This window comes from Mauremys mutica, chromosome 12, assembly GCF_020497125.1.
Source record: "Mauremys mutica isolate MM-2020 ecotype Southern chromosome 12, ASM2049712v1, whole genome shotgun sequence".
Classification (NCBI taxonomy): domain Eukaryota; kingdom Metazoa; phylum Chordata; order Testudines; family Geoemydidae; genus Mauremys; species Mauremys mutica.
In genome coordinates, this window is record NC_059083.1 from 10,244,555 (window position 1) to 10,271,567 (window position 27,013).

At 55.1% G+C, this 27,013-nt stretch overlaps 1 protein-coding gene across 3 annotated transcripts in view; it reads left to right on the plus strand.

Moving 5' to 3' along the window:
- Nucleotides 1-24,527, plus strand: part of LOC123345648 (protein S100-A16-like) — a 643,389-nt gene extending 618,862 nt beyond the window's left edge. The window contains exons 1-4 of one of the 3 annotated variants that reach the window (XM_044982644.1): nucleotides 21,221-21,366; nucleotides 21,615-21,687; nucleotides 22,608-22,777; nucleotides 23,419-24,527. In XM_044982644.1, the coding sequence (XP_044838579.1) occupies nucleotides 21,645-21,687; nucleotides 22,608-22,777; nucleotides 23,419-23,559 (354 nt within the window). In that variant the 5' untranslated portion in view covers nucleotides 21,221-21,366; nucleotides 21,615-21,644 and the 3' untranslated portion in view covers nucleotides 23,560-24,527. Of the gene's footprint in view, nucleotides 1-21,220; nucleotides 21,367-21,533; nucleotides 21,688-22,607; nucleotides 22,778-23,418 lie in introns of those variants that run through there. The other 2 variants (XM_044982645.1, XM_044982646.1) reach the window with 2 other exon arrangements.
- The last annotated feature ends 2,486 nt before the right edge of the window (nucleotides 24,528-27,013 follow it).

A 27,013-nucleotide genomic window follows, 5' to 3' on the forward strand; every position in this document is an offset into this window, starting at 1 on the left:
TCATTCAGCAGGAATTTTGGATGTGCACAAAACACAGACAGGATTGGTTCCCATATGGTTACAGAGCTGCAGTAAAGTGGAACAATTTTCAGCTTGTGTGATTGGAGGATATCTGGATGCATATTATAAGACTGTCCTCCATAAATGAGGAAAAGTTGAGGTGCCTTTATTATTCTTTTGTTCCACTCTTTCTTTCTATGGGGAATTTGCCAATGCAGTATCACTGTCTTCCTTTTAAACAAACAAACAAACAAACAAACAAACAAAAAAAGGCAATGGCTGTTGAAAATAGCAATTCCAGTCCTAATAACCACTGGGAAGCATTTCTTGCTCATTTTATCCTACTTTTTCTACAGCAAGTTACAGTGTATCAATATATTTGGTTTGGGAGAAATGAAGTAACAGCTGCCCAAACCGAGCTTGAGCACTCCTGAATTTTGAGGTGTTCAAATCTGGAAGGCAGGTGCTGGGTGGGAGTGTGTGTGTGTGGGGGGGGGCTGTGGGCTCCATGGGGGAGCACAGCAGCATGTATGCAGCAGCGTGTCTGGAGCTGCACAGAGCCAGACACGCTGGTCTAAATGGCATGGTAAGCGGGCTGGGGGGTTGGAGAAGGAGTAGTGGGTTCCGGGGCGGGGCAGTCAAGGGACAAGGAGTGGGGGGGATTGGATGGGGTGGAGGTTCGGGGGGGGGTAGTCAGGAGACAGGCAGCGGTTGGATAGGCATGGGAGTCCCAGGGATTTGTCAGGGGACAGGTAGGGGATGGGGTCCTGGGGGGGAAATTGGGGGGGTCTCAGGAGGGGGCAGTTGGGGCAAGGAGAAGGGAGGCTTAGATGGGGGTGGGGTCCTGGGAGGGGGTGATCAGGGGACGGGGGGGAGTTGGATGGGTTGGGGTTTGTGTGGGGGGCAGTCGGAGGGAGTGGATGGTGGCAGGGTGGGGCTTCCCTCCCCATGGAGTGTCCTGTTTTTTGAATGTTAAAATATGGTCTCCCTACCATTCACAGCACTGACAGCACGCTGCCGCATGAGGTCCCCCTTCTTCCTTTCCAGTTGGTAGTGGCCAAGGGAATGCTGGGAAATGTAGTTCTTTCCCTGCTCCAGAGCTGGCTCTATAGGCAGGGAGCTAACCAAGAAACTACAGCTCCCAGAGTCCCCTGTTGGTTCTCAGCTCCCAGGCTGGATCCCTGCCGCCCCTGCAAATGGGCTGCCCCAAGCAGGTGCTTGCTTTGCTGGTGCCTAGAGCTGCCCCTGCTGGTAGCTCAGAGTCAATCCCTGGTTTGGAGATGGGCTAGTGTAACGGCTCAGTTCCCACCGAACTGCTGACACCTGTTTGGGGGGTGGGTGCCTTCGATACTCCTGGGTTCTCTCTCCTGTTCTAGGTTAGGAGTGGAATCTGGTGGGTTGGCGCAAGCTGGGCTGGGCTGGGCTGAGAGTCAGGACTCCTGGGTTCTGTTCCCAGCTCTGGGAGGTGTGATGGGACAGACCCTCACTCTGGTGGAGAGGGGACTAAGGAGCCCTTCTGGGCCTATTTAGCAGCAAGGTGCACTGGTTAGGCGTGTTCCCCATAGAGCAGGGGGAGAAAACCTGCCCCGGGAAGGGGTGGTGAACAGCAGAAGGGCTGCCCCGCCTTGAAGATGGCTGACAAGAGAGCCGGTGTAGCTGACTGGGAGACAGCAGCACGCCTCACTGCAGGGCCCAGCTGCCAAGCAGTGTGTGCCCCAAGGGATTGGCAATAGGCTCCTTTGTGGCTGGCTGGCTGGTGCGGGGGAGGCAGGGAGATGCAGATGTGTAACTCTAAGGCTGCTCTGTGCACTAAGTGATCCCCAGGCCTGGAGCCAGGGCCAGCTCTAGTTTTTTTGCTGCCCCAAGCAAAACAAATTTTGGCTGCCCCCCAGCCCAGCCCTGGGCTCTCCTCCCCACCAGTGCCCTCCCCCACCCGCACCCCCTGCCGCCCCAGCCCTGGGCTCTCTCTTCCCCCCCCCGCACCTTCTGCCACCTCAGCCCTGGGCTCCCCCCCAGAAACGTGACCTCCTCGTTCACCACAGCAATCCCCGTTTACACTTGCAGTGGGGATCAAACCGTTTCTCTTATTTTTATTTCACTTTAGTATAAATCTCACCGCCCCCCCACAACCCCATCTTTAGTGCTCCAAATGCACATGGAAGCCATAGGGACTAACCCTCAAACCTTGTACCCAGAAAGGGATGGGGATCTAGTAAAGAGGGTGCAGGCAGCGGAGCGGGTGTGGGGGCGCTTGGGGGCTCTACACTGGCAGAGAACCTGGGTGTGATGTACTCGCGGAGGAGGAGGGGGGTATCAGGAGGGTTGTGGGAGAAGAGGGGCAGGGGAAGGGGGAGGTGCGGGAGGAGAGGGCTGGGGGGGTACAAGGGGAGAGGTGCGGGGGAAGGGAGGGTACAAGGGGAAGGGGTGCGGCGAAGGAGCAATGGGGGGAGGTACAAGTGGAGGGGCTGGGAGCGGGGTGGGGGGTGCAAGGGCTGAGAGGGGCAGACGCTGACAGCTGCTTCCCCAGCCCCCTGCAGGCAGAGCCGAGAGGACGGATACTGACCCCCAGGTGCCCGAGTCATGGGGGTCCCCCGGCAGGGCAGTATCCCCCGCAGCCCCGCTCGGAGCCAGGCTCTGCCTCTCCCCACCCAGGGCAGGCAGCGCGGGGCTGAGGCGGGGGAGGTGCGCGGCGGGCTGGGTCCGGGGGCAGGAGGCGGCAGCTCCCTGGCAGCTCGGGCTGCCCAGCCACTCGCCCTGTCAGCGCGAGCCGGGATCCGCGCCCCCTGCCCAGCCCGGCGGCTCCCTGCACAGCCCACTGCCGCGGGGAAACGCCGCCCGCCCTGGGGAGACTCGGTGCAGAGCAGCAGGACCCCTCCCCCCTCCCTGCATCCTGGGCCCCTCTTCCCTCCCCTCCGCAGCCCGGGCCCAGCTCCAGGAGATGCTGCTTGGCAGGGCAGCCTGAACTGCAGTCCAGCCTGGGCAACTCAGGCTGCCATGACGCCATCTAGTGACTGCAGCCAGAACTGCAGTGTCAGTTCCAGCTCCGCCTGGAAGCCTCAGCTGACAGGGAACATCTTGGTTCAGGGCCGCTCTTTGCACCCCAAGCAAAAAAAAAAAAAGTGTGGGGGGAGGGCGGGAGCGCCGCCCCTTGGAAAGTGCCGCCCCCCCAAGCACATGCTTGGCGCGCTGGTGCCTAGAGCCGGCCCTGCCTGGAGCTCCTGCTGGTGCAGAGAGGACTCGCTCGTTGCTCAGGGAGAACTCACAGCGGATTTTGCTTTGTCTCCTGTTCCCCTTCATCTCAACTAAGTCGCCCAGCTGGGGGTGCAGAACGCAGGCTCGGCTGCTTCTGTACCAGAGAGAGGAGCAGAGGGAATTCATGGGTGTCTGATGTCAGAGGGTGCTGGGTCTGAGGGTGGCTGCAGCAAAGTGAGCTGTGTACCCATGTATCTTAGGGTTTCATGCTCCACATAGGTGCTGGAACTAGGGGTGCTCTTCCTTAGTCATAGAATCCTGTTCCTGGCAATGTAGGGTTGGCAGGGACCTTAAGGGGTTGTTGTCCATAGGTTCTGGAAGAAGAGGTGCTGGGGGTGCTGCCGCACCCCCTGGCTTGCAGTAGTTTCCATCATATGCAGGGTTTGCAGTTTTGTTCAATGGCTCTCAGCACCGCCCCCAGACACATTGTTCTAGCAACGACGGTAGAATCTGGGCACCTTTCCTGTATAATCAGCCGCAACCGCAAAGTCCTTGTGGAGTCAAAACTCTGCTTGGGGGATGGATTGATGGGGGAGGGGAGGAATGATTTTTAAAAATTGTGTTTTTCCTCTGTCATGTTTTGGTTGTTTAAGGTGAGATGGGGTGTCACTGCTGGGGGGTGGGAGCCTTCTCCACTGCTGGGTTTAGGGGGAGGCTCCTCCATTGAGGGGAAGCAGCAACCTCACACACTCTGCAGAGGGAGCACCTGCCTGATCCCCAGCATCACCCCACTCTCTTCCCAGCCAGTGTCCCAGCACAGAGCTCCCCCAGCTAATCCTTCTGCGCAGCGGGCTGGGCTGGTCCTGCAGGGTGTGAGGTACCCCAGGAGCGGGGGGGGCAGGGCGCATGGGCAGAGGGAGGCGAGGAGGAGCAGGGAGGAGAGCTCTGCAGGTCTGTGTCGGGGAATGCGGGGAAGGGCGAGACTCTGCGGCTCTGTGCAGAAAGGCAGCAGTGAAAGGCTCTTGGCCAAACTGAGAAGGAGGCTGAGGAGGGGAACGCGCGAGTGTTGAGCACTGAGACGCTGGGCTGCTGGTGTGAGCTGTTCACAGGCTCTGAGCTTAACTTGCAAAGTCTCTGCCTAGAGCAGCAGCTCACGCCCAGCTGATCCGTGCTATGGGGTTTCGGTAACTCCGCTATCTGCCCAGTTGGGATTCAAGCAGGGACCGAGACTCTTCTCTTTGGGGTCCAGGGAAGATCCAGGCAGTGGTGGGGCAAGGGTGTGTGTGTTGGGGGGGGCAGGGCGGCTGAGATTCTTACAACACCCCATCTCTGGGAATATACACAAAAGCCTTGGAAAACTCCAGCCAGTCTGGGATGGGGTAACCCAGATCAAAGGGAGGCCGTCGGCCTGGCTGCCCAAATCCCTGGCTCCATATTGAATCCAAGATCCCATTCAAGCTCCTGGCCCTGATCTGGGCTCTTCAGGAGCTGGGACTGGGCTGCCGGAGGGGCTCCCACTCCCTGGGTGTCCATGAGCTGAGTTTCTCCCCTCTCCCAACACCCCCGATCTTCTCCAGCCTCAAATATCTCCCTCATGCCTCACTCCTCTGGGTGTCTCTGGGGCTGAATCTCCCCCAGTTCCCATGTGAAAGGTTTCCAGAGCTGCTCAGTCCAGTGGAGAAACGCAGAGATCCAACCCCTCCTTCAACAGCCCAGGGAACGCAGGCGGAGCTCAGTTCAGGGAGGGTGGAACCCACAGCTGGGCTGTCCCTAGCAGGGGCAGCTCTAGGAATTTCGCCACCCCAAGCATGGCGGCACGCTGCGGGGGGGCGCTCTGGTGGTCCCGGTCCCACGGCTCCAGTGGACCTCCCGCAGACGTGCCTGCGGAGGGTCCGCTGGTCCTGCGGCTCCGGTGGACCTCCCGCAGGCACGCCTGCGGATGCTCTACCGAAGCCGCGGGACCCCCGGACCCCCCGCAGGCACATCTGCGGGAGGTCCACCGGAGCCGCCTGCCGCCCTCCTGTGGGACGCTGCCCCAAGCGCGCGCTTGGCGTGCTGGGGTCTGGAGCCGACCCTGGTCTGATCTGTCCTGTGGAGTTTTGAAAGAGCAGCATGTGGTTAAAAATCTATTTCAACTGACCTGAAAGCAGAGAGACACCAGAGCTACCACCAGCTCCCAGAACATTGGGCAGGCCAGGAACCTTTGAAACACAAACAGACTGGAGCTGGGGAGGGGAGAGCGGGGGAGGGTAGCTGTGTAACTTCAAGTCACTTGGTTCTGCACCAAGGCCTGGGCTTTCAGACGGGCTAGAACCCACAGTCAGGGTCAGGTCGTCAAAAGAGCTCAGCTCCCATTGAGGACAAGGGAAACTCAATAGAAGCTATTGGGCTCAACACTGGGGCATCAGGGGGGAATTTTCTGGCCTGGGTTAGACAGGAAGTCAGACCAGGGCCGGCTGCAGGCACCAGTGGAGGAAGCACGTGTCTGGGGCGGCACATGCAAAGGGGCAGCATTCCGGCCATTCCTGGGGCGGCACAGTCCAGGCGGCTTTTTTTTTTTTTTTTTTTTGCTTGGGGTGGCAAAAATGGCAGAGCCGGCCCTGGGTCAGACTAGATGATCTAATGCTCCTTCTGGTCTCTTTATCTCTAGGAATCCTCCCTCCCCTCCAGCCCCTTGTTCTCGGTGGGAGCTGAGCTCCTTGGCAATCTGGCTGCAGTTTTGGGTACCACAATCTCTGGAATATGCGGCCCTAGCTGGGCCCCTGCCCTGCCTGTCAGCAGCCACTGGCACGGTTGTGAAACAGCCTCTGCTTTCACCCCCTGGGATTTGTTCTCTCTAGACAGGTGTAATACTGGGCTGCTGTAGCATGTAGTGGAGATGCTACCTGAGCCAATGGGAGCACTTCTCCTGTCAGCGTAGGCTTCTTTCGCCCCTCCCACCTGGTGCTTCTGCTGGAGAGCGGTGTCTGGGGGCGGGGGGGACTTCCACCATCTGTGGCTTCTGCTGGGGATGGGGTTGGGAGCCACTGGGGGGGATTCCCCTGCCCATCCTGCCTGGCACTGCTGCTGGGGAGTGGGGTTGGGGCGAGGGGGCTTCCTCCACCCTGCCCATCCGGCGACCAGGGCTCCAGGGGCCCCCAGTTGGCCGGAGCCCCTCATCATGGACCCCGGGAGCCCAGTGGCTAATCCGCCACTGATCTCATGCATGCAAATCATGCATGAAAGTCATGAAATGGGCTACAAATGCAATAAAACAATAGGATAATCAAAAGTTTAACAAATGGAGGAGCGGGGGCGCCACAGATGCTCCTCGCTGGTGCATCATTTGCTCAAGGGCCAGTCCTGATTCTGCCTCTTTAAATGGTTGGATGCTCTGTGCTTAGAGCCCAGCCTCACTTTCCTTGTTCCTGCTTGGTGCCAGAAGAATCAAAGTCTCCACACAGCAGCTGGCTGTGATTAAATCAGTTTCCTCACTCTGGGCTGCAAATATAATCCACCGAGTAACTGGACTCAGGCACAACCTGCAGCTTTTGCATGTGAGCGGGACACCACACAGGAAGTAAAGACACGTGGCCCAGCAGGCAGCCTGCGAGCCAGACACGCCTCGTGGTGACCCCCTCGCTAAGCCACTAACAAACTGCTTCCCATGATCAATTCTATCTGCTCCAGAGAGTCTGCTTTGCACTGGGCGTTTCCCACACAGGTTCTCTAGCCAGAGCAGATCCCTTGTGCGCATGTGCAAAGTTTGAGCTTGACGGCTGTGACTTGCCCACGGTCGCCCAGGGAGTCTGGGGCAGAGCTGGGAGCTGAGCCCACATCTGCCGAGTCCCAGCCCGGTGCCGTAACCCCAAGGCCAGGTGCTCTCTCTCTCTCTCTCTCTCTCTCTCTCTCTCTCTTATTGAATTTATCTTTTTAAATTCATCAGTCTCTCCACCCATTGGGTAACTGATTGTACAAGGTTCAAGACAGGAGTGGATCATGCTGCTCGTCCTCACTTGACGGTGCTGCACAGCCCTGCCCCTGCCCACATCTCCATCCCTAGCCCTGCCCCCGTTCCAGTTCTTGGGCTGCACTCCCAGGATCACAGAGCTTGCCAGACCGGGGGTCCCTCTACCCACTCTCCTGTCTGTGACACTGGCCAGCACCAGAGGAAGGAGCAAGACACCCACAGTTCTAGGATAACCTGTGCCCAGGGGAAGGTCCCTCCTGACCCCACTCCACCACCTCCTTCCTCCTTGGGTCTTCATCTTCTCCCCCTTGAGCCTACAGGGTTTGTTCATGGAGCCCCCAGTGTCTGGATTGGCCTCTCTCTCCCAGGGCTCAAAGGAGCCTCTCAATCCACCTTCAGATCCCTCTTCAAACCCCATTCGCTGGGCCAGCTCCCATCACCGCCCTTTGCTCTGCTGCTACCGGCTCCTCCCCCGGGGCCCAGCCTCAGTCTCGGGTTTCATGACCTGCCCTTTCATGCTACACAGCACTGGTCTGGCATCTTCCTGTCCTTACCCTTCGCCCCTCCCCACCCCCATCCCCTGCAGCCCTGCCCATCTCAGCAGTGGGTGCGGCTGGTCTTTGGGACACAGGCAGAGCCCGGGGAGTGGGAGGTGAGAGCAGCTAATGGCAGCACCCAGCACGGACAGGAGGCGCCGATCTGAGCTAGCCCGCAGCACTAGAGGATGCTGATGGTGTGAACAACCCGCCAGGTGCTAAGCGATTTCTTGACCAAAGGCAATTTCCTGTGAGAGCCCCTGGGTCAGGCTCATGCTCGTGTGTTTGCTGAAGTGACTACAAAAATTTCCAGCGAGCTCTCTGGCTGGCTACAATCCTTCCTACTGCCTGCACTAATTCCGAAAACCTCTCTATTGACCTGCCGGATTGTAGCAGCACGGGCTGGTCAAAAAACACACTGTGTGATACGCAGCTATTCCAGCAAACGAATGCAGGTCACTGATCTATATAAACACAGAGGGAAAATCCTCACCCCACAACACAACCCTTAACTCTGCCCTCTTTGAGCCCTGCCCCAGCCTGCCACTAACACACATACCGGCACTCTGCCCTCACACGTGCTACAGGACACACTGAGCTCAAAGCCCGTGAGCGCGGTAGGACAGAGAACTTTGGGGATCATGGTGGATGATCAGATGAACACGAGCTCCCAGTGCGACACTGTGACCAAAAGGGCTAATGTGATCCTGGGGTGTATAAATGGGAATCTCGAGTAGGAGCCGGGAGGTTATTTTACCTCTGGTTTTGGCCCTGGTGTTACTGCTGCTGGGCTCCTGTGTCCAGTTCTGGTGCCCACAAACCAGGATGATTCAAGGATTGGAAAATGCAGGCGGGCGCATGTGACAAGCACCAGCGGGAACTGAACCAGGCAGCTTCAGAGCGAAAAGCGTGAGCCTCTCTACAGTGTGAACCAGAGGCTGTACAGGGGGCTGTAACAGATCCACGTCCTCCTGCAGATCAGGCGCAACTGGGGACACCGAACACGCCATGGCCAGTGATTTATACAGGTCCATACATCCCCTCCCACTCTGCCCCTCAATGCTCTGGGGGGGGGGGGAGGGAGTTCTTAGTTTCCCAGAATGCACTGCTTCTGGGGGCTGAGCTGAGAAGAGCGGGATCGGTACCCAGAGGACATCGCAGTGGAAACGATTTAGGAGGTCGCTAGTGCGGACGCAGGGCGAACTTGCATCAGTTTGAAACCTGATTCAGCAAAGCCAGCTGAGGGGCCCTGACCCGCTTGTATTCAAAGCTGTTCTGTCCAACCAGTGCAGGTCTCCTGCACAGTCCAGGGGAGGGCGGAGGAGAGATGTAGCTCAGAGCACACATGCGCTTGGTACCTGCATTTCCTGTGTGGTTTCCCTTGAAGAACGGTCAGTGCTGGTGGGAGCCCTGCGCTGCACAGACCGAGTCTGAGGGCCAGTTAATGGGGCGGGGGGGGGGGGGGGCTCCTTCCCCTCTCTGAGCACCTGCTGGGAAATCAAACCAGGGCCCCGCTTGGCCAATGGAGGACGAAGAGGGCTTAAACCTCCGGCCGAAACAGAGACAACCAGGCCGCCCCCCGGGAGCTGGGCCCCCAGATAAGTGACTGAGCATCCTCCCGGGGCGTCCACTTTCACAACGCAGCAATTACAGGGGGTGACTGGGGCTTCACAGAGACCCACAGGAGCTGAAATTTACTGGGACCTGGGCGCCCAACTCCACTGGACGGCTCTGACAGTCCCAGCCTGGGCCTTTGAGCAAATGGTCCCGTCTGGCCTTAACATCTATGGACCAGCCCCTGTGTGTTGCTGTCACCTGCATCCCTGCAGAGCCAGACCAGGTGCGGGGTTGTCACCGCTGCTCTTCCCGGGTTGTTAAAATGGGACAGGTGGGGGGGTCCTGCTTAGATCCTGGGCAGAGGGGAGCAGGGGCCCAGCAGAGGGTGCAAACACCTGTGCTAGAGCAATGACCAGGCAGGGAAAGGTTTTCTTCTCAATGAAGCAGGAGCCAGAGATGTCCACTCGGTGGCACCAGAGCCCCAGAGATGCGAGCGACTGCCTCTGAAGAAGGCTTGTTTAAAGAGACCCCCACTGCCAGGCCAGGCCAGGGGCTCAGCAGAGAGACCCCAGGCAGTGCCAGGGGTTCGTGACTCAGCTGTAACCAGAGCCAGAGGGAAGTTTGGACACTGTCTCCTCTATAAATAGTTTATGATCCAAGCACTGAGCCAGAGAAGATGGGAGGGGGAGCGAATATGAGTAGGACAGAGGTAGGGGGATGGGACACATGGAGACGGGGGGGCAGGGAGGGCTGGGAACACCCCTGCCAGAGCAACGATGGGAGCCATCAAAGCCGCGTCTCGGCGTCTCCATGCGGCAGGAATCCCAGATTCGCAGCTAGGCCGAGAACCTGGAAGAGATGAAGCTGCGAGTGCATCTGGGGCTGCTGCAGAGGCCGGGGGACCGGAGCCCAAAGCTACAGCCCAGAGCACGTGGTTAAATGGCTCCTGTTATTAAAGGACAAATCGGGCCAGTGTTTTCCCCGTCGCTCCTGCTCTGACTCTCCTGGGGCCCTAACCCGAGTGTGCCCGGGCAAGTGGTGCTCCGCTGAGAAAGTGTCTGACTCCCCCTGCAGTCTCTGCCCCCTGCCTGGGGGACCAGACTCTGCCAGGGACTCGGCCCACAAGCCCACCAGCCTGCCTTAGTCTCCCCCCTCCCCCGCTGCTCCGCCCTCTGGCTCCATCTTCCCAGCCCAACCCCCTTTGCTGCTCCGCCCTCTGGGTCCATCTTCCCTGCCCAACCCCCCCTGCTGCTCCGCCCTCTGGATCTATCTTCCCGGCCCAACTCCTTGGTCAAGAACCTCCTGCTCCCTGCAGCCCCTGCCACAGCTTCCTCTGGGACCAGCTGCCCCCTCTCAGGCCCCAGGAGAGGCCGTTAATGAGGCTCAGGTGGGCTGGATTGAGGAGCCCATTGTTAAATATTTGTTCCCCATGTAGGTACTGACAGACTGTGATCAACTCTCTCCTTCACCTTCTCTTTGTTAAGCTAAATAGTTTGAGCTCCCGGAGTCCGTCACTGTACGGCAGGTTTTCCAATCCTTTAATCCTTCTCGTGGCTCTTCCCCGAGCCCTCTGCAATTTATCAACATCCTTCCGGCACCAGGATAGAATCCCAGCCGCGGTCGCAGCAGGGCGAAATCCAGAGGTAAAATAACCTCCTGGCTCCTACTCGAGATCCCGTTTATACATCCCAGGGGCACATTAGCTCGTCTGCTCACAGCATCGCACTGGGAGCTCATGTCCAGCTCATTATCTGCCACGATTCTCTGTTGCTGCTTCCCAGGATAAAGTCCCCCGTCCTGTCAGCGTGGCCTACGGTCTTTATTCTAGGGTGTCTGAGCCCCTGTCGTTTTTTCAGTGTGGACACAGTTCAAGTCACAGACCGGAGTCAGAAGGTCTGTGTGGTGCAGTATGGACCGGCTAGCATGGCTGTGAGACCCAGAGCCTGCAGTTGTCAGCCCAGGTTCACACTGCAAGCACAGACTTGGAAACACCATGTCCACAAGGCCAGATCCGGGTTTATAATGCAGTGGGGACACTCAAGGCCAGGGCCCACAGACAAGAGCCAGTTTACAATGCAGTGGGGACACTCAAGCATGGGCTTGGAAACACCATGTCCACAAGGCCGGGTCCTACAGACCAGATCCGGGTTTACAATGCAGTGTGGATGCTCCAGTCCGGATCCCACAGACCCGGGTTTACAATGCAGTGTAGACAAACCCCCAGAGGCTCTGTTGTAATTAAGGAGTCCCTCTGGCTACGCTTGGGTTCCAATAGGCTTCCCTCCTTTCCCAAGCAATATTCCTACTGTCACCGATCACGTACCCTGCTGGGAGGGGAGGGTTCGGATCAGCCCCCCCGTCCCCTGGCTTTAGCTGTGTCAGAGCAGGCCTCCGTCTCCGTTCCTGTGTCGGTGCCCAGACTTCTCCCCGGCAGCCCAGTCCCCGTCACCCTGCCACCTGCCACTCCGGGACCAGCTGTCTCGTCCCAGATGAGGCACCATCCCAGAAATAGCCCCCGGCGCCCTGCCCCACACCTGGCCTCTGTTTGCAGCTCACTCAGATCTCGGGCTTTCCCGGACCCTGGGAGCAGCAGCCCCCACCCAGGTGAGTGAGCATCCTGCTCGGCTTTAAATGTCCCAGCCCAACTGGGCTCCCAGTCACCAGGACCCCGGGCAGTTTGCTGACAGTGGGAAGCGCCAGAGCCTATTTCCCAGGCCTTTGAGCACTGCCAGCGTCTAGCCCAGACCCTGGCCCAGCGAGACCTGTTAGCGGCCGCAGGCTCGTGGGGCTGTTCAACTGCAGTGCAGCCGCTCCGGCTCACTCTGGATCCTGGGGTCTAAGCCCCTCCCCCTGCTGCACCCGAGCAGCCACCCGGCAATTCTACAACCTCGCGGCCCAAGCCGGAGTCATCAGCCACGGCCCAGCCCCCAGGGTTTTACTGCAGCGGAGACGTCCTCGTAGTCTCTGCGTGACCACGGCTGGTTTCTGGCCTGGAGAACGTGACCCTGCTTCACACGCCACCAGAGACAGGCTGGGGGCCCAGAGTTGGGATCTCCCCGGACACAAACCCTTCCAGCCTTTCCATGGATCGCGGGGCACAGGGCAGTTCTTTGGACGCAGGCCGGGGGCAGGGCTGGAAGGGCGGCTTTGATGCACCTTGTCTAGCCAGCCCATGCACCTGCATTGGGGCGTAAACGGGATCTGAAGGGGGCTCCAGCCCTTGGGCTCTCGTAACTTGCCGGGGAAGGGGATGCCCATCTGGCTCTGTCTAACCAGCGACCAATCCCCTCCCATTGAAATTCAGCCCCCCTGCGCTTCTCTTTCCCGTCTAGGGTAACCAGATGTCCTGATTTTATAGGGACAGTCCCGATATTTGGGGCATTGTCTTATATAGGTGCCTATTACCCCCCATCTCCATCTTGATTTTTCACATTTGCTGTCTGGTCACCCTATTCCCGTCCCATCCCGGCCCTGAGTCCATAGCAGGGGAGAGCTCTTTGCTGAGCTGTGGTCATGGCGCTCACTCACTGCCGATTCTGGTCTCTCTAGCAACCCAGGAGCACTTTCCCCGGTGGGCCCATGGGGCAGAGTCTGCAGCCAGAGCCATTCAGGGAGAGGAGCGGTAAGAGACGCGTCGCTAATGAACCTGACCATTCTGGGCCCTGGTTCTGCACGGAGCCTTCACTACATCAGCCAATAACAATGGCCGGAGTCCTAGGGTCTCTCTTCAATTTAATGCATCATTTTCTCTGCACACTCCCCTTATACCCCGAGTCTGTCAGACTCACCCAGAACCCACCAACTGCCGGCATTAGAGAAACAGCTACGTGACCCAGCTGAGATCAGGGCCCCATTGTGCCAGGCGCTGCACAGACACACAGTGAGAGACAGTCCCTGCCCCAGCTGAGATCAGGGCCCCCTTGTGCCAGGCGCTGCACAGACACACAGTGAGAGACAGTCCCTGCCCCAGCTGAGATCAGGGCCCCGTTGTGCCGGGTGCTGCACAGACACACAGCGAGAGACAGTCCCTGCCCCAGCTGAGATCAGGGCCCCCTTGTGCCGGGCGCTGCACAGACACACAGGGAGAGAGTCACTGCCCCAAGGAGTTTACCATCTAACTAGAAAAGGGCAGGTCTGTTTTTCCCGTTTTACAGCTGGGTTACTGAGGCCTAAGGAGATGGAGGTTCAGATGTGGAGCTGGGCGGGAAAATGTCAAGACAACGTGTGTTCACAGATCGACTTTAGAGCACTTCGAGTCACTGACCTTTAATCACAAAGTGATGCTCAACCATCACCATAGCAGAGCTGGGCCCCATCTATCTATCTAGCCCCCCACCACACACCCCTCATCCATACCTCCCCCAGACTGCGGCAGGTCTGGTGGCCCCAGCAGCAGGTGCTCCCCAGCCTTCCCAGAACATGGACTCCTAGCTGAGGCCTCTGGGGCTGGTGGGCCCACACTGACACCGTCTGCCTTTGCTCTGGAGGTGGAAGGAAGCCGGCCGAGACGGCCGGGGAGGGGTCTGAGCTGGAACACGGCCTCTGTGTGATTGTGGACAGCTTCTACAGATACGCCGAGGGCCCGCCTGGAGCGAAGGCGCTGGACCAGGCGGCTTTCCAGAACCTGCTCAGCAATGAGCTGAGCCATCAGCTCACGGTGAGATCCGGCTACTGGCACCCCAAGGCAACCAGAGCCATCAACCACTGACTGCTAGCAAAGGGGATCTGCCGATACCTCTCAGACCTTCCCTTCAGCCTCCTGCTATCCCAGTCCTGGGGCTCCCCCCGGCTCTGCTGGTGCCCCTCAATCCCGACCTGCAGCCCCTGCTAACCCAGCCCTGGCTCCCCCACCACCAGAACTCCCTCGGAGCCGATCAATCCCGACCCACAGCCCCCTGCTAACCCAGCCCTGGCTCCCCTCCCCACAGCTCTGCCAATGCCACTAAATCCTGACCCACTGACACCTGCTACGCCAGCTCTGGCTCCCCACAGCTCTCACAGCTCTGCCAATGGGCTTCAAGCTTGTATCTCACCTCTCCTTTATACACACGTCTGTGTGTGGGGGAGCCCTGCTAGGCCAATCCCCTCCAGCAGGGGGTGGTATTGCATCCATCTCAGCAGTAGAGCCTGTTACTGATCCACGTGCCAGACGCTGCCCCGAGCGCTGACTCCCTGTTTCTTTGGTGTGTTTTAGAACACGGAGGTCGAGGCGGCCGTGATGCGCACGTTTGAGAAGTTAGATGCCAACAAAGATCAGAAAATCTCCTTCGACGAGTACTGGCAACTCATCGCCTGGATTTGCCAAGTGATCCGGCGCCGCGATTATAACGAGTAGTGACTGGGGGGGTTGTGTCGGGTGGGGAAACCGAGGCACGCGCCGCATCCAGAAAGGCCTCCAAATCCTTTGCCTTAAAGACTCAAAGCAAACCTGCACCTCCCCCACTCTTGGAAACCCAGTGACCTTAATCTGCCTGCTGGGATCCCTCCACCCCCAACCCCGTTCTGCACGTCTCATGCTGCCCCCGTTCCCCCACCACCACCACCAGGATCCCACCCTGATCACACCTCGGCCTTTACTCTCCATGCTGCCCAACTCCCCCACTGCTGGGAGTCACCCCATACACCCCGAATCCACTCTGGCCTGTGCTCCCCATATCACCCCCTACTCTGCTACCCTGCTGCCAGGATCCCTCACAATTCAACGCCCCCATCCAGCCCTGGCATGGGACGCCCACCCCACCCATCTCTCCAGCTGCTGGGCTCCCACACCGATCCCTGCCCCGTCGCTGGGATCTCTCCCCCAACCCCTATGGGCTGCCCTCCCTCCGCCACCCACTGTCACTCGGTAACATGGCTTGAATAAAGAGTCTGCTCTGAGCTCCGGCTGCGTCTCTGTTCTTACTGCAGCCTGGATAGGACGGGTCCGTTCTGGTGCGTGGACACGCAGTACAGCCCAGAGCCAGCAGAGGGCAGTGGGGCGCTCCCAGGCTGGGCACATCATTGTCACACTGCAGGCGGGACTCAACAGGCCAAGTTCTGGGACCTTCTCAGCCGCTCTGGCATCCCCCTGTCCTCCACCCCAGCATCCTCCCCTGCTCCGCCCTGGCATCCCCCCATCCTCCGCCCCGGCATCCTCCCCTGCTCCGCCCCGGCATCCCCCCGTCCTCCGCCCCAGCATCCTCCCCTGCTCCGCCCTGGCATCCCCCTGTCCTCTGCCCCGGCATCCTCCCCTGCTCCGCCCCGGCATCCCCCCGTCCTCCGCCCCAGCATCCTCCCCTGCTCCGCCCTGGCATCCCCCTGTCCTCCGCCCCAGCATCCTCCCCTGCTCCGCCCTGGCATCCCCCCCTGCTCCGCCCCGGCATCCTCTGGGTCCCAGCAGCGGGGCCAGGGCTGGCATGGTCTGGCCATGCTGTTATACGATGGGGCACGGGGCAGATTGGTGCAGCAGACAGAGGTAAAGGGCGTGGGCTGAACCTGGAGCTCCTGCTCACATGAGTCAGCGGGAGAGGCTGCGTCTACACCAGAAGCACTTGCCTGGTGCATCGTACCAGCAAAGCGCCCCTAGGGTGCACGCCACTCAGACTGTCACCGCTGTCGTGGTCGAGAGAGCCAGGAGCACAGGGCCTGGGGTAAGACCCGTGGCCGTGCTGTGACCCAAAGCCAGGCCCTGTGTCAAAGCGGATGCCTCCAAGTTCAGTGTCCGATACAGGCACTTGGCAGCAGTATCGCTGGTGCTGCTAAAACACAGGCGCCCCGTAGCGATACCAGGCGCTGGGTGTTCATGGGCTCATGCTCCAGAGGCTGGGACAGGCCCAGCCCAGCACAAAGCCGGGCAGAAGCACAATCCTGGCAGCTGGTACAGGAGCACACGACCCCGAGGAAAGCGGAGGCCAGGGTGATGGATACGGCTGCTTTGGTCGAGCCCACGGGTACAAGGTGCAGGGGAGTAACTAACCGCGTCACGCGGGTCCTGCTGCACCACTTGTTTGGATCTGGGTACAAAAGCGATTCAGAGGAGGGGGATCTTTGTCTGGCTTAGGGGGCAGTGGAAAGTCCCGCCGCTCACTGAGCTGGGCCATTGTCACGGGCAGACACGCCTCAGTGCACCTGTACATGTACAAGGCACTAGTACCGTGCTTGGTCGGCAATTAAGCTGGCCGAGCGCCAGGGCCGGCTTTAGGAAGTGCAGGGCCCAATTCGAACAGTTTCGATGGGGCCCTGGCAGGGATGACTTAAAAAAAAAAAAAAAAAACACACACCACATGTGTTAAAAACAAAACAAAACAGGGGGCTTGTTCTCACTGGGCGTTGCTCCGAGTCTCTGGTGGCACTTCGGTGGCGGATCCTTCATTCGCTCCAGGTGTTCGGTGGCACTGAAGGACCCACCGCTGAAGTGCCGCCGAAGACCTGGAGCGCTGCCAGGTGAGTAAAAATTTAAAAAGGCTCCTCTACCCAGGGAAGAGATTCTCACTGGGCGCGGGGCCCTCTTAGGCGTGGGGCCCGATTCGGGAGAATTGGTGGAATAGGCCTAAAGCCAGCCCTGCCGAGCACCTTCGCCACTGAACTGAGCGTGTGGTCGCTCGCGGCAGATCGATGGAGGTCTGCTGAGCCAGCTGTCTGCAGGCCGGCGCATCATACAGAGAGGGCAGACAGACACGCACATGAAACTGACAACGCTGGAGTGGTGATGCCGTGTAGGTTCGCCCTGCTGCGTGATACATCAGTAGCTGACGTAGATCCAGCTGTTTCTTGGAGATGCTGCCTGCCAGAGAACCTGCTGAATGGACACAGTGACCAGTTCATCAGGCATTGCTATGTCAGGATTTCATTTTGGTACCCAGATACCGAACACAAGTGTTTTGAAGAACACGCGTCTGTTTGAAACAGTGTCATTGACCCCAAACGGTGACTGGTGCTAAGGGGGGGATTTCTGCACACAATTTCTAGTTACTATGGCACTGCCATCAGCAGCACCAAGAGCTTCTTTTCCAATTTGTTTTCCCCTTGGCCTTTATGTGGTTTGCGGCAATGAGTTGGTTCACGTTTTCTTGCATTTGGTTAAACAGCTCAGCGATGTCACGCGCATTGTAAGAGAGAGACGGCTCCTTCGGTAGCCAGCCCTTAATGCCGGGAGTTATAGGCTTAGAGACAGTTTCTCCTGCCTGCTGGTCACACTCGTGAATGTTCTGTTATGTACATAGAAAAATATATTTTTCATACTAGCCTGTTTCCAATTGGCCTTCAGATTCGGATCATCTCGAAATGTGACCCATCATTCCAGCTAGAGTTTGGAGTCTGCTACGTGGAGAGATCCCAGACTGTGGAATAATCTCTACCCAGCCGCTTTGGCCTGGGCTAGTACATCACTTCACAGAGAAGGTTACAGCAATCAGACAGTGGCTTTTACACTGTGGCCAAATGTATCCATAGCTCAGTGATTTAAAACCACAGCCACATGAACTCAGTAATACACGTCTTTAAACACCAGTTAGATCTGGCCCAGCAAGTGGTTTCTAGCTGGTTGCCTACTTCGTATCCATATACAGTAAACTGAGGGGTAGTTGATCCGTCTGTTATTTGTAAAGCTCTTTCTTGATGCCCGGATGTTTTTTCACTGTGCACTGATATCTTCTGGTGTCTTCCTTCTGCAAGATGCCCCCTTCAACAGCTTACGTTGGTTAACAAATAGCATCTTTGCTTCACATTTTTTCTTTGGTTCAGTAACCCAAATTTAATACACAGATTAATTTAGTTCGTTTGCACTGAAATAGGGACCAAGTCTTTTATAACACAAGCTTTGCTTTTGTTCTGATTTTCCCAAGTCTTTAGCACAGACAGACCTGTTTTAGATACGTTTGCAGTTGTTGCATAGATATTCCTTTTCCCTTAACGTGTGCATTACCAATTTTTTCATAGTAAGCATGGTGCTTGATTGCTAAAATGGGTGTTCTCAATCTTCCGTGAGAAAGTGTCCGGCTCTCCCCGGCTGAGCACTCTGTTTTAGCAAAAAGAGTTAAGAACAGAATTTTTACCCAAGCTTTTTAGATTTAATTTGCTTGTGATCCCAATCCCACCTTTATTAACTGTTCAGAAGCACAGACTTTACCGACCACTGCTTTCCTTCAACATAACATAAAAGAAAAGAGTATAAAATTACACCAAAATGAATAGTAAATGCAGGTCTATGCAAACACTTTGAGGGTATAAAACTTTCATGATACTTGTTTGTATTTGGTAGACAAAGATGGAATCCTGTTGAAATAGTTTGGTTAACTTTAACATGTTGCATAAACAGGCATAGTATATATTGTTATATTTTTGACATCTTTGCTATAACATTCTTATGATTATATTTGAAGGTACAAACAAGTTTATAAAAACAAGGGCTGTCAATTAATCGCAGTTAACTCATGCAATTAACTCAAAACTAATTAACTCGATTAAAAAAAATAATCGCAATTAATCTCAGTTTTAATCACAGTGTTAAACAATAATAGAATACCAATTTAAACTTATTATAAATATTTTTGAACATTTTCTACATTTTCAAATATATTGATTTAAATTACAACACAGAATACAGAGTGTAAAGTGCTCACTTTATATTAGTTTTGATTACAAATATTTGCACTGTAAAAAGAAACAAAATAAATGGTATTTTTCATTTCACCTAATACTAGTACTGGAGTGCAATCTCTTTATCGTGAAAGTGCAATTTACAAATGAAGAATTTTTTTTAACATAACTGCACTCAAAAATTTTAGCGCCTACAAGTCCACTCAGTCTTACTTCTCGTTCAGCCAATCGCTCAGACAAACAAGTTTGGTTACAATTTGCAGGAGATAATGCTGCCCACTTCTTATTTACAATGTCACCTGAAAGTGAGAACAGGCATTCACATGGCACTTTTGGAGGCGGCATTGCAAGGTATTTACATGCCAGATATGCTAAACATTTGAATGCCCCTTCATGCTTTGGCCATCATTCCAGAGGACATGCTTCTGGGCTGATAACGGGTTCTGCTCGATAACAATCCAAAGCAGTGAGGACCAAAGCATGTTCATTTTCATCATCTGAGTTAGATGCCATCAGCAGAAGGTTGATTTTCTTTTTGGGGGATTCGGGTTCTCTAGTTCCCTAATCAGAGTGTTACTCTTTTAAGACTCTTGACAGCATGCGCAACACCGCGTCCCTCTCAGATTTTGGAAGGCACTTCAGAGTCTTAAACCTTGGGTTGAGTGCTGTAGTTAGCTTTAGAAATCTCCTACCAGTACTTCCTCTGTGTTTGGTCAAATCTGCAGTGAAAGTGTTCTTAAATCGAACAACATATGCTGGGTCATCATCCGAGACTGCCGTAACATGAAATATATACGTCAAGGTGTTCAGTCACAAATTAAGGCATTATTTTTTAAACAAGCATCAGCAGCATGGAAGCATGTCCTCTGGAGTGGTGGCCGAAGCATGAAGGGGCATATGAATGGTTAGCAGAATGGTATTATATTACTGTTCAACAGTCTGATGAAAACTGCAATTCATCATGATTAATTTTGTTAATTGTTTGACAGCCCTAATAAAATAACCCCCCGAAATTGACATTTTACTAATATTACCTTGACGTTAATGCTGAAGATTCCCCTTACGCTGTTTCCTTTGAATAAAAAACCTGTGATTAATAAAAGAAAATGCTTTTTGTTTGCAATTACATGACTTGTTGAGGCAAAACTATATATACACATCTATTTATCACTCAGGCCTTTTTAAGCTTTGCAAAAGAATTAATAGGTGTTATATGCCAACCATAATATTAAAATAATGCAGTACCACTTCTATTAAAAGAAAGTACAAAACTGACTTTTGTTGCAACAATTTTTTTTAATAGTCACATGACACAAACAACATACAACACAGGATAACATGTGTGACATGCAAAACAAACTTGCAATTGTTTTTAAAAATGCTATTCCATGGAAATAAGAAAAGCCCATGTTTCAAATCTTAGTCAGTGGTTAGGATTAGAAGCAGAGTCTGCATTTCTGTTGCTTGGCAACCATATCTTCAGAAAAGTTAGGAGTCATTCCAGCTGTTGCATTCCTGAAGGATTAAAATAATTAATTCCTTGGGCTTATTAAAAACAAAGTTTTCAGCTTGCTTTCTTTGTTTGTTTTGTTTTCGGTTGCTTCATCTTTTTCAGCAATGGGGGTGTCTTTAATAACTGTAACTTTTCACTTTTCAAAGGAAGAGAGGGCAGAAGTGAGGGGAGGCGGGGGGACCGGGGTGAGAAGCAAGGGAAATTAGCGAACTCTGTCACGTTATTGTAAAGTACAGGCAGCAGCAGTGAGTGTAGTAAATGGAGAGAGGATATAAAGGAAAACGTAACCAGTGGGGTAGAATGCAGATTATATGATGAGCTGTGAGCGAGGGGGTGAAACACGATGGGAACCTGCACCCCTGGTTTTGATCCTGGCTCTCAGCGGCGAGTGGGGGTTGTTGCCTGCTCATGAAAAAATTGTTTGTTCCTGCAGTGTCTGTTGCTTTTGTCTGCCTGCCAGCTGGGTTGCAGGAGCGCCCTGGCCGGCTGCAGTTAACTGTTTCTGGGCACCTCCGTGTGTTAATGCAGCAACCCCAGGTGTTAACCCGCTCGCTCTTGGGGTTCCACTTGGAAGTTCTTTGTTATCACTCCCCTGTGATCGAATCGCAGCTCCCGTCTCCTCATGTGCTCTGTCACCTGGACCATTTTTAACCTCATCTGATTTACCAGTCCAGTGACAGTGTTGTTTGCTGCTTCCCTCTCCTGGGCACTCACTTCTCCTGTTTGGCCTAGGTGTCGGTTCAGGCTTTACCGGAACCTGGATCTTATCCTACGGGTGGCCCCTGCCCGTGGCTTGTTAGGTGGCTGGTTCGGGTCATTCCCAATGTCCCCATTGCAGCCCCATTCCAGCCATTCCATGTTCCAGCTTTTAATTCTGCTCTGGCCACCACGTTCCCTTCCTGTCTCCATTGTTCAAACACTACAAAAGTGCCCAGAGTTTGTTGTTGCCCAGCAAGACCAGACCAGAGGGCGCCAGGTCCCTCTCTCCCAGGTTCTCTGCAGCTGTTTCCAACTGTCTGTGCTGTCCCGGGACCTGCCGTAAGGTATCATGTCTCTGCACTGCCGGCTTCCCGGGCTCTGCTGTGTCTCTTGTTTCTTTTCACTCTTTTTCTGTCCCTGTTACTAGCCCCGGGCGGGTCATCTTAACCATTTAACAGCCACGGCCATAGTTTGCAATATTGTCCATTTCTAACTCTTGTTACTTTTCAAGGCTACCGTCTTGGCCTGAGCCTTACAGATTTCCTGAGCAATCATCATGGTGCTCACTCACGCCCGATTCTGGTCTCTCTAGCAACCCAGGAACACTTTCCCCTGCGGGCCCATGGGGCAGAGTTTGCAGCGGGAGCCGTCCGGAGAGAGGAGCGGTAAGAGGCGTCGTTAACTAATCTGACCATTCTGGGCCCTGGTTCTGCACGGAGCCTTCACTACATCAGCCAATAACAATGGCCCAAGTCCTAGGGTCTCTCTTCAGTGTAATGCAACATTCTCTCTGTAACCTCCCCCTTTCCCCTCTGAATCTGTCAGACCCACGCAGAACCCATCGTCTGCAGCCACACTCACCCACCACTTGCTGTTATGATATTTGTATTAGAGTAACAGCTAGACAACCCATTGTCCCGGGCACTGCACAGACACACAGCGAGAGACAGGCCCTGCCCCAGCTGAGATCAGGGCCCCGTTGTGCCGGGTGCTGCTCAGACACACAGGAAGAGACAGTCCCTACCCCAGTTGAGATCAGGGCCCCATTGTGCCAGGCGCTGCACAGACACACAGCGAGATCAGGGCCTCATTGTGCTGGGCGCTGCACAGACACACAAGGAGAGACAGTCCCTGCCCCAGCTGAGATCAGGGCCCCGGTGTGCCGGGCGCTGCACAGACACACAGGGAGAGACAGGCCCTGCCCCAGGGAGTTTACAATCTAACTAGACAAGATGAGGACTGTTTCCCCTGTTTTACAGCTGGGTTATTGAGGCCTAAGGAGATGAAGGTTCAGATGTGGAGCTGGGTGGGAAAATATCAAGACAATGTGAGTTCATAGGTAGATTTTAGAGCCCGTAGAGTCGCTGACCTTTAGCACAAAGTGATGCTCAACCATCACCATAGCAGAGCTGGGCCACATCTCTCTCTGTAGCCCCCCACGCCCCCATCCTTCCCTCCCACAGACAGCAGCAGGTCTGGTATCCCCAGCAGCAGGTACTCCCCAGCCTTCCCAGGACAGGGGCTCCTAGCTGAGGTCTCTGGGGCCGGTGGGCCCATCCTGACGGCAGCTGCCTTTGCTTTGGAGGTGGAAGGGAGACGGCCGAGATGGCAGAGGAGGGCTCTGAGCTGGAAAGGGGCCTCCATGCCATCGTGGGCAGCTTCTACAGATACGCCGAGGGCTCCGAGGGACCCAAGGAGCTGGACCAGGCGGCTTTCCAGACGTTGCTCAGCAATGAGCTGAGCCATCAGCTCACGGTGAGACCCGGCGACTGGCTCCCCAAGGCAACTGGAGACATCAACCACTGGCTCCTAGCAAAGGGGGGGGGAGTCTCTCTGTGACCCTCAGCCCTGCCCTCCAGCGCCCTGCTGCCCCTGCCCTGGGCTCCCCACCAGCTCTACTGGTGCCCCTCAATCCCGACCTACAGCCCCCTGCTGTCCCAGCCCGGGGATCCCCCCACAACTCTGCGGGTGCCCCTCACTCCCAACCCAGAGACCCCGATGAGCCCAGCCCTGGCTCCCCCCCCCAACACACACAGCGCTCTGCTGGGGCCCCTCAGTCCCGGCCCACATCCCCCTGCTCTCCCAGGAGTTAGCGCTGCTCCTCACAGCTCTGCCAATGGCACTCAATCCTGACCCCCTGACCCCTCTGCTATGCCAGACCGGGCTCCCCACAGCCCTGCCAATGGGCCTCAAGCTTGACTTGTATCTCACTTCTACACACACACACACACACACACACCCTGTGTGTGGGGAGCCCTGCTAGTCTGACCCCCTGCAGCAGGGGGCAGCAGCGCGCACACACTCACACAGACACACACATGGCAGTAAAGCCCGTTACTGATCCACGTGCCCGATGGGTCCCCAGCAGTGACTTGCTGTTTCCTTGGTGAGCTTAGAACGCAGAGGACCGGAAGGCAGCGCTGGACATGTTTAAGACGGTGGATGCCAACAACGATCAGAAAATCTCCTTCGACGAGTACTGGGATCTCATCGCAGAGATTTGCCGAGTGATCCGGCGTAGCCATTATAACGAGTAGTGACCGGGGAGCTGTGTCTGGTGGGGAAACCGAGGCACATGCCTCAACGGGAAATGCCCCCAAATCCTTTGCCTGATGCACTCAAAGCAAACCTGCACCTCCCCCACACCCCCATTAAACCCAGCAACCTTAATCTGTCTGCTTGCTGGGACCCCTCACTCCCTTCCCCGTTCCGCACGTCTCATGCTTCTGCAGCTGCCCCTGTCCCCCTTGCCTGGATCCCACCCTGATCACCCCTCGGTCTTTGCTCACATGCTCCCCACCTTGTCACAACCCAATGGCCCCCTCCCTCAGGTCCCTTGGGGAGGCAGATCAGCACTGTATGTTGCTAACGTTGTTGCAAGCATCGCAAGGCATTTTGGGAAGGGTTAAAGGTGTGAGAGTGGAGTGGACGATTCCTTTGCAGGTTGCGAGAGGCCAAAGGGGGAGGAAGGAAGAGTGCAGAGAACGGGTTACCTCGACACTTCAGCTCCGAAGAATGCTGGCCTCAGTCCAAGGTCAAGGCACTCGACAAGCTGAGCAGGGCCGCAGAGATTGCAAAAACGAGCGAGACGGCAAGGTCAGCGACGGGGAAAACAGCCTCACATCCGTGGAGCTGGTGTGTTTTGGGAAAGCTGAGGAGGCTACAGAAAGCCGGTTTGGACTGGTACAAAGAGCACCAGGAACAGAGGACCCTGAACGAAACACCCCCAGAAGAACCCAGGACTTAAAAACGCTCCCGAGAGCCAAAGCAAGTCGGAGAAAAACAGCAGACCCTGGACAACACGTAAATGGGACAAGAACGCCTGTCCACCCCTCCCCCTCTTCTTCTTACATTACACCCCGGCTTGGCCAGCCTCAGGTAGTGCGGGTGTGAGTATGAAAGGGGGTTAGGGCTTGGGGCACTAACGCTTTCTTCCTTCCTCTGAGTGACATGGGAACCCCCAGCGCTCTCTGCTGCTGTTTTATTAATAAAGCTTTAAAACTTAGACACTTGGTGTGCTTCGTCATCTCCTCCCCTAACGATCCTGCAGCCTCAGCCTGATCACCTGACGCCTCAGGCAGCTTAGTAACAAAAATCTGTCACACTCTCCCCCACTGCTGGGAGTCACCCCGTACACCCCGAATCTGCCCTGGCGTCTGCTCTCCATGTCACCTACCTCCCCACTGGCTCTGGCATGGGAGCCCCACACGACCCAGCTCTCCGTCACTGGGATCTCTCCCCCACCCCCTACAGCCTGCTCTCCGTCACACTGACAGTTTTAAAAATCAAAATGGGATGTTTTTCTAGAGGATCGGCTCTTGTTCAAGCAGGGATTAATTCAGGGCAGTCCTATGGCCTGTGTTATACTGGTCATTTTAGCTTAGCACAGTGATCCCTTCTGGTCTTGGAATCCACAAGTCTATGACATAAGAACATAAGAATATAAGAACGGACATACTGGGTCAGACCAAAGGTCCTTCCAGCACAGTATCTGTCTACCGACAACGGCCAGGTGCCCCAGAGGGAGTGAACCTAACAGGTAATGATCAAGTGATCTCTCTCCTGCCATCCATCTCCACCCTCTGACAAACAGAGGCTATGGACACCATTCCTTACCCATCCTGGCTAATAGCCATTAATTAACAACCTCCATGAATTTATCCACTTCCCTTTTAAACGCTGTTATAGTTCTAGCCTTCACAAGCTCCTCAGGCAAGGAGTTCCACAATTTGACTGTGCGCTGCGTGAAGAAGAATTTCTTTTTATTTGTTTTAAACCTGCTGCTCATTAATTTCATTTGGTGGCCCCTAGTTCTTACATTATGGGAACAAGTACATAATTTTTCCTTATTCACTTTCTCCACATCACTCATGATTTTATAGACCTCTATCATATCCCTCAGGCCCTGGTCTACACTATGGGGTTAGGTCGGTTTTAGCCACGTTAGGTCAATTTTAAAATGACTGCGTCTACACAACCAACCCCGTTCCTTCGACCTAAAGGGCTCTTAAAATTGACTTCTGTTCTCCTCCCCGATGAGGGGAGTAGCACTAAAATCAACCTTGCTGGGTTGAATTTGGGGTAGTGTGGATGCAAATTGATGTATTTGGTCTCCAGGAGCTATCCCAGAGTGCTCCAGTGTGACCCCTCTGGACAGCACTTTCAACTCCGATGCACTAGCCAGGTAGACAGGAAAAGCCCCAGGAACTTCTGGATTTCATTTCCTGTTTGGTCAGTGTGGCGAGCTCAGCAGCACAGGTGACCATGCAGTCCCCCAAGAATCGCAAACAAGCTCCAGCATGGACCGAAAGGGAGATACTGGATCTGATTGCTGTATGGGGAGAAGAATCTATGCAGGCCGAACTCCGATCAAAAAGAAGAAATGCAAATATATTTTCCAAAATCTTACAGGGCATGATGGAGAGAGGCTACCACAGGGACACACAGCAGTGCCCGCATGAAAGTTAAGGAGCTCAGGCAAGCCTACCAAAAAAACAAAGGAGGCAAATGGTCTCTCTGGGTCAGAGCCCCATACATGCCGTTTCTATGATCAGCTGCATAGCATTCTGGGGGGGACCCTACCACTACCCCACCACTGTCCGTGGACATCTGCAAGGGGGAAGTCTCACGCAAGAGGGAGAAGGATTTTGTGGATGAGGAGGAGGAGGAGGATGCACAGCAGGTGAATCTATTCTCCCCAGCAGCCAGGACCTTTTCATCACCCTGGAGCCAATACTCTCTGAAGGTGGGATCCCCAACCCTGAAGCTGGAGAAGGTACCTCTGCACATTTGTAACTACAGTACAGGGTTTAAAAGCAATAGTGTTTAATGTTTGATTTGCCCTGAAGACTTGGGATGCATTCGCAGCCAGTACAGCTACTGGAAAAGTCTGTTAATGTGTCTGGGGATGGAGCGGGAATCCTCCAGGGACATCTCCATGAAGCTCTCCTGGAGGTACTCTGAAAGCCTTTGCAGAAGGTTTCCGGGGAGGGCTGCCTTGTTCCATCCTCCACGGTAGGACACTTTACCACGCCAAGCCAGTAGCAAGTAGTCTGGAATCATTGCAGCACAAAGCATGGCAGCGAATGGTCCTGGGTTTTGGTCACATTCAAACAACATTCGGTCTTTATCTCTCTGTGTTAGCCTCAGGAGAGTGATATCATTTATGGTCACCTATGATGGGGGTGTTTCCATTCACCACAGAGTTCTTGTGTTAGTGGCGGGTTGTCATTATTAGTATATGCAGAACTAGCCAGGAAAAGAGAGACACATTTCTAACCAAGCAGGAGGTCACATGGACACCAAGACTCTATATAACACAATCATGAACCCAGGGCAAATCAGGTCTGACCAGAGGGCATAGATCTGGATGCGAACAATCTCACCATTGAGGGGTACATACTTATGCAGCAGATGCAACTGAGAGGCTGCCTAACCCAGGAGGAAAGGTCTCCTACAGAGCACTGTGAAACACAGCTTTACTGCAGATGT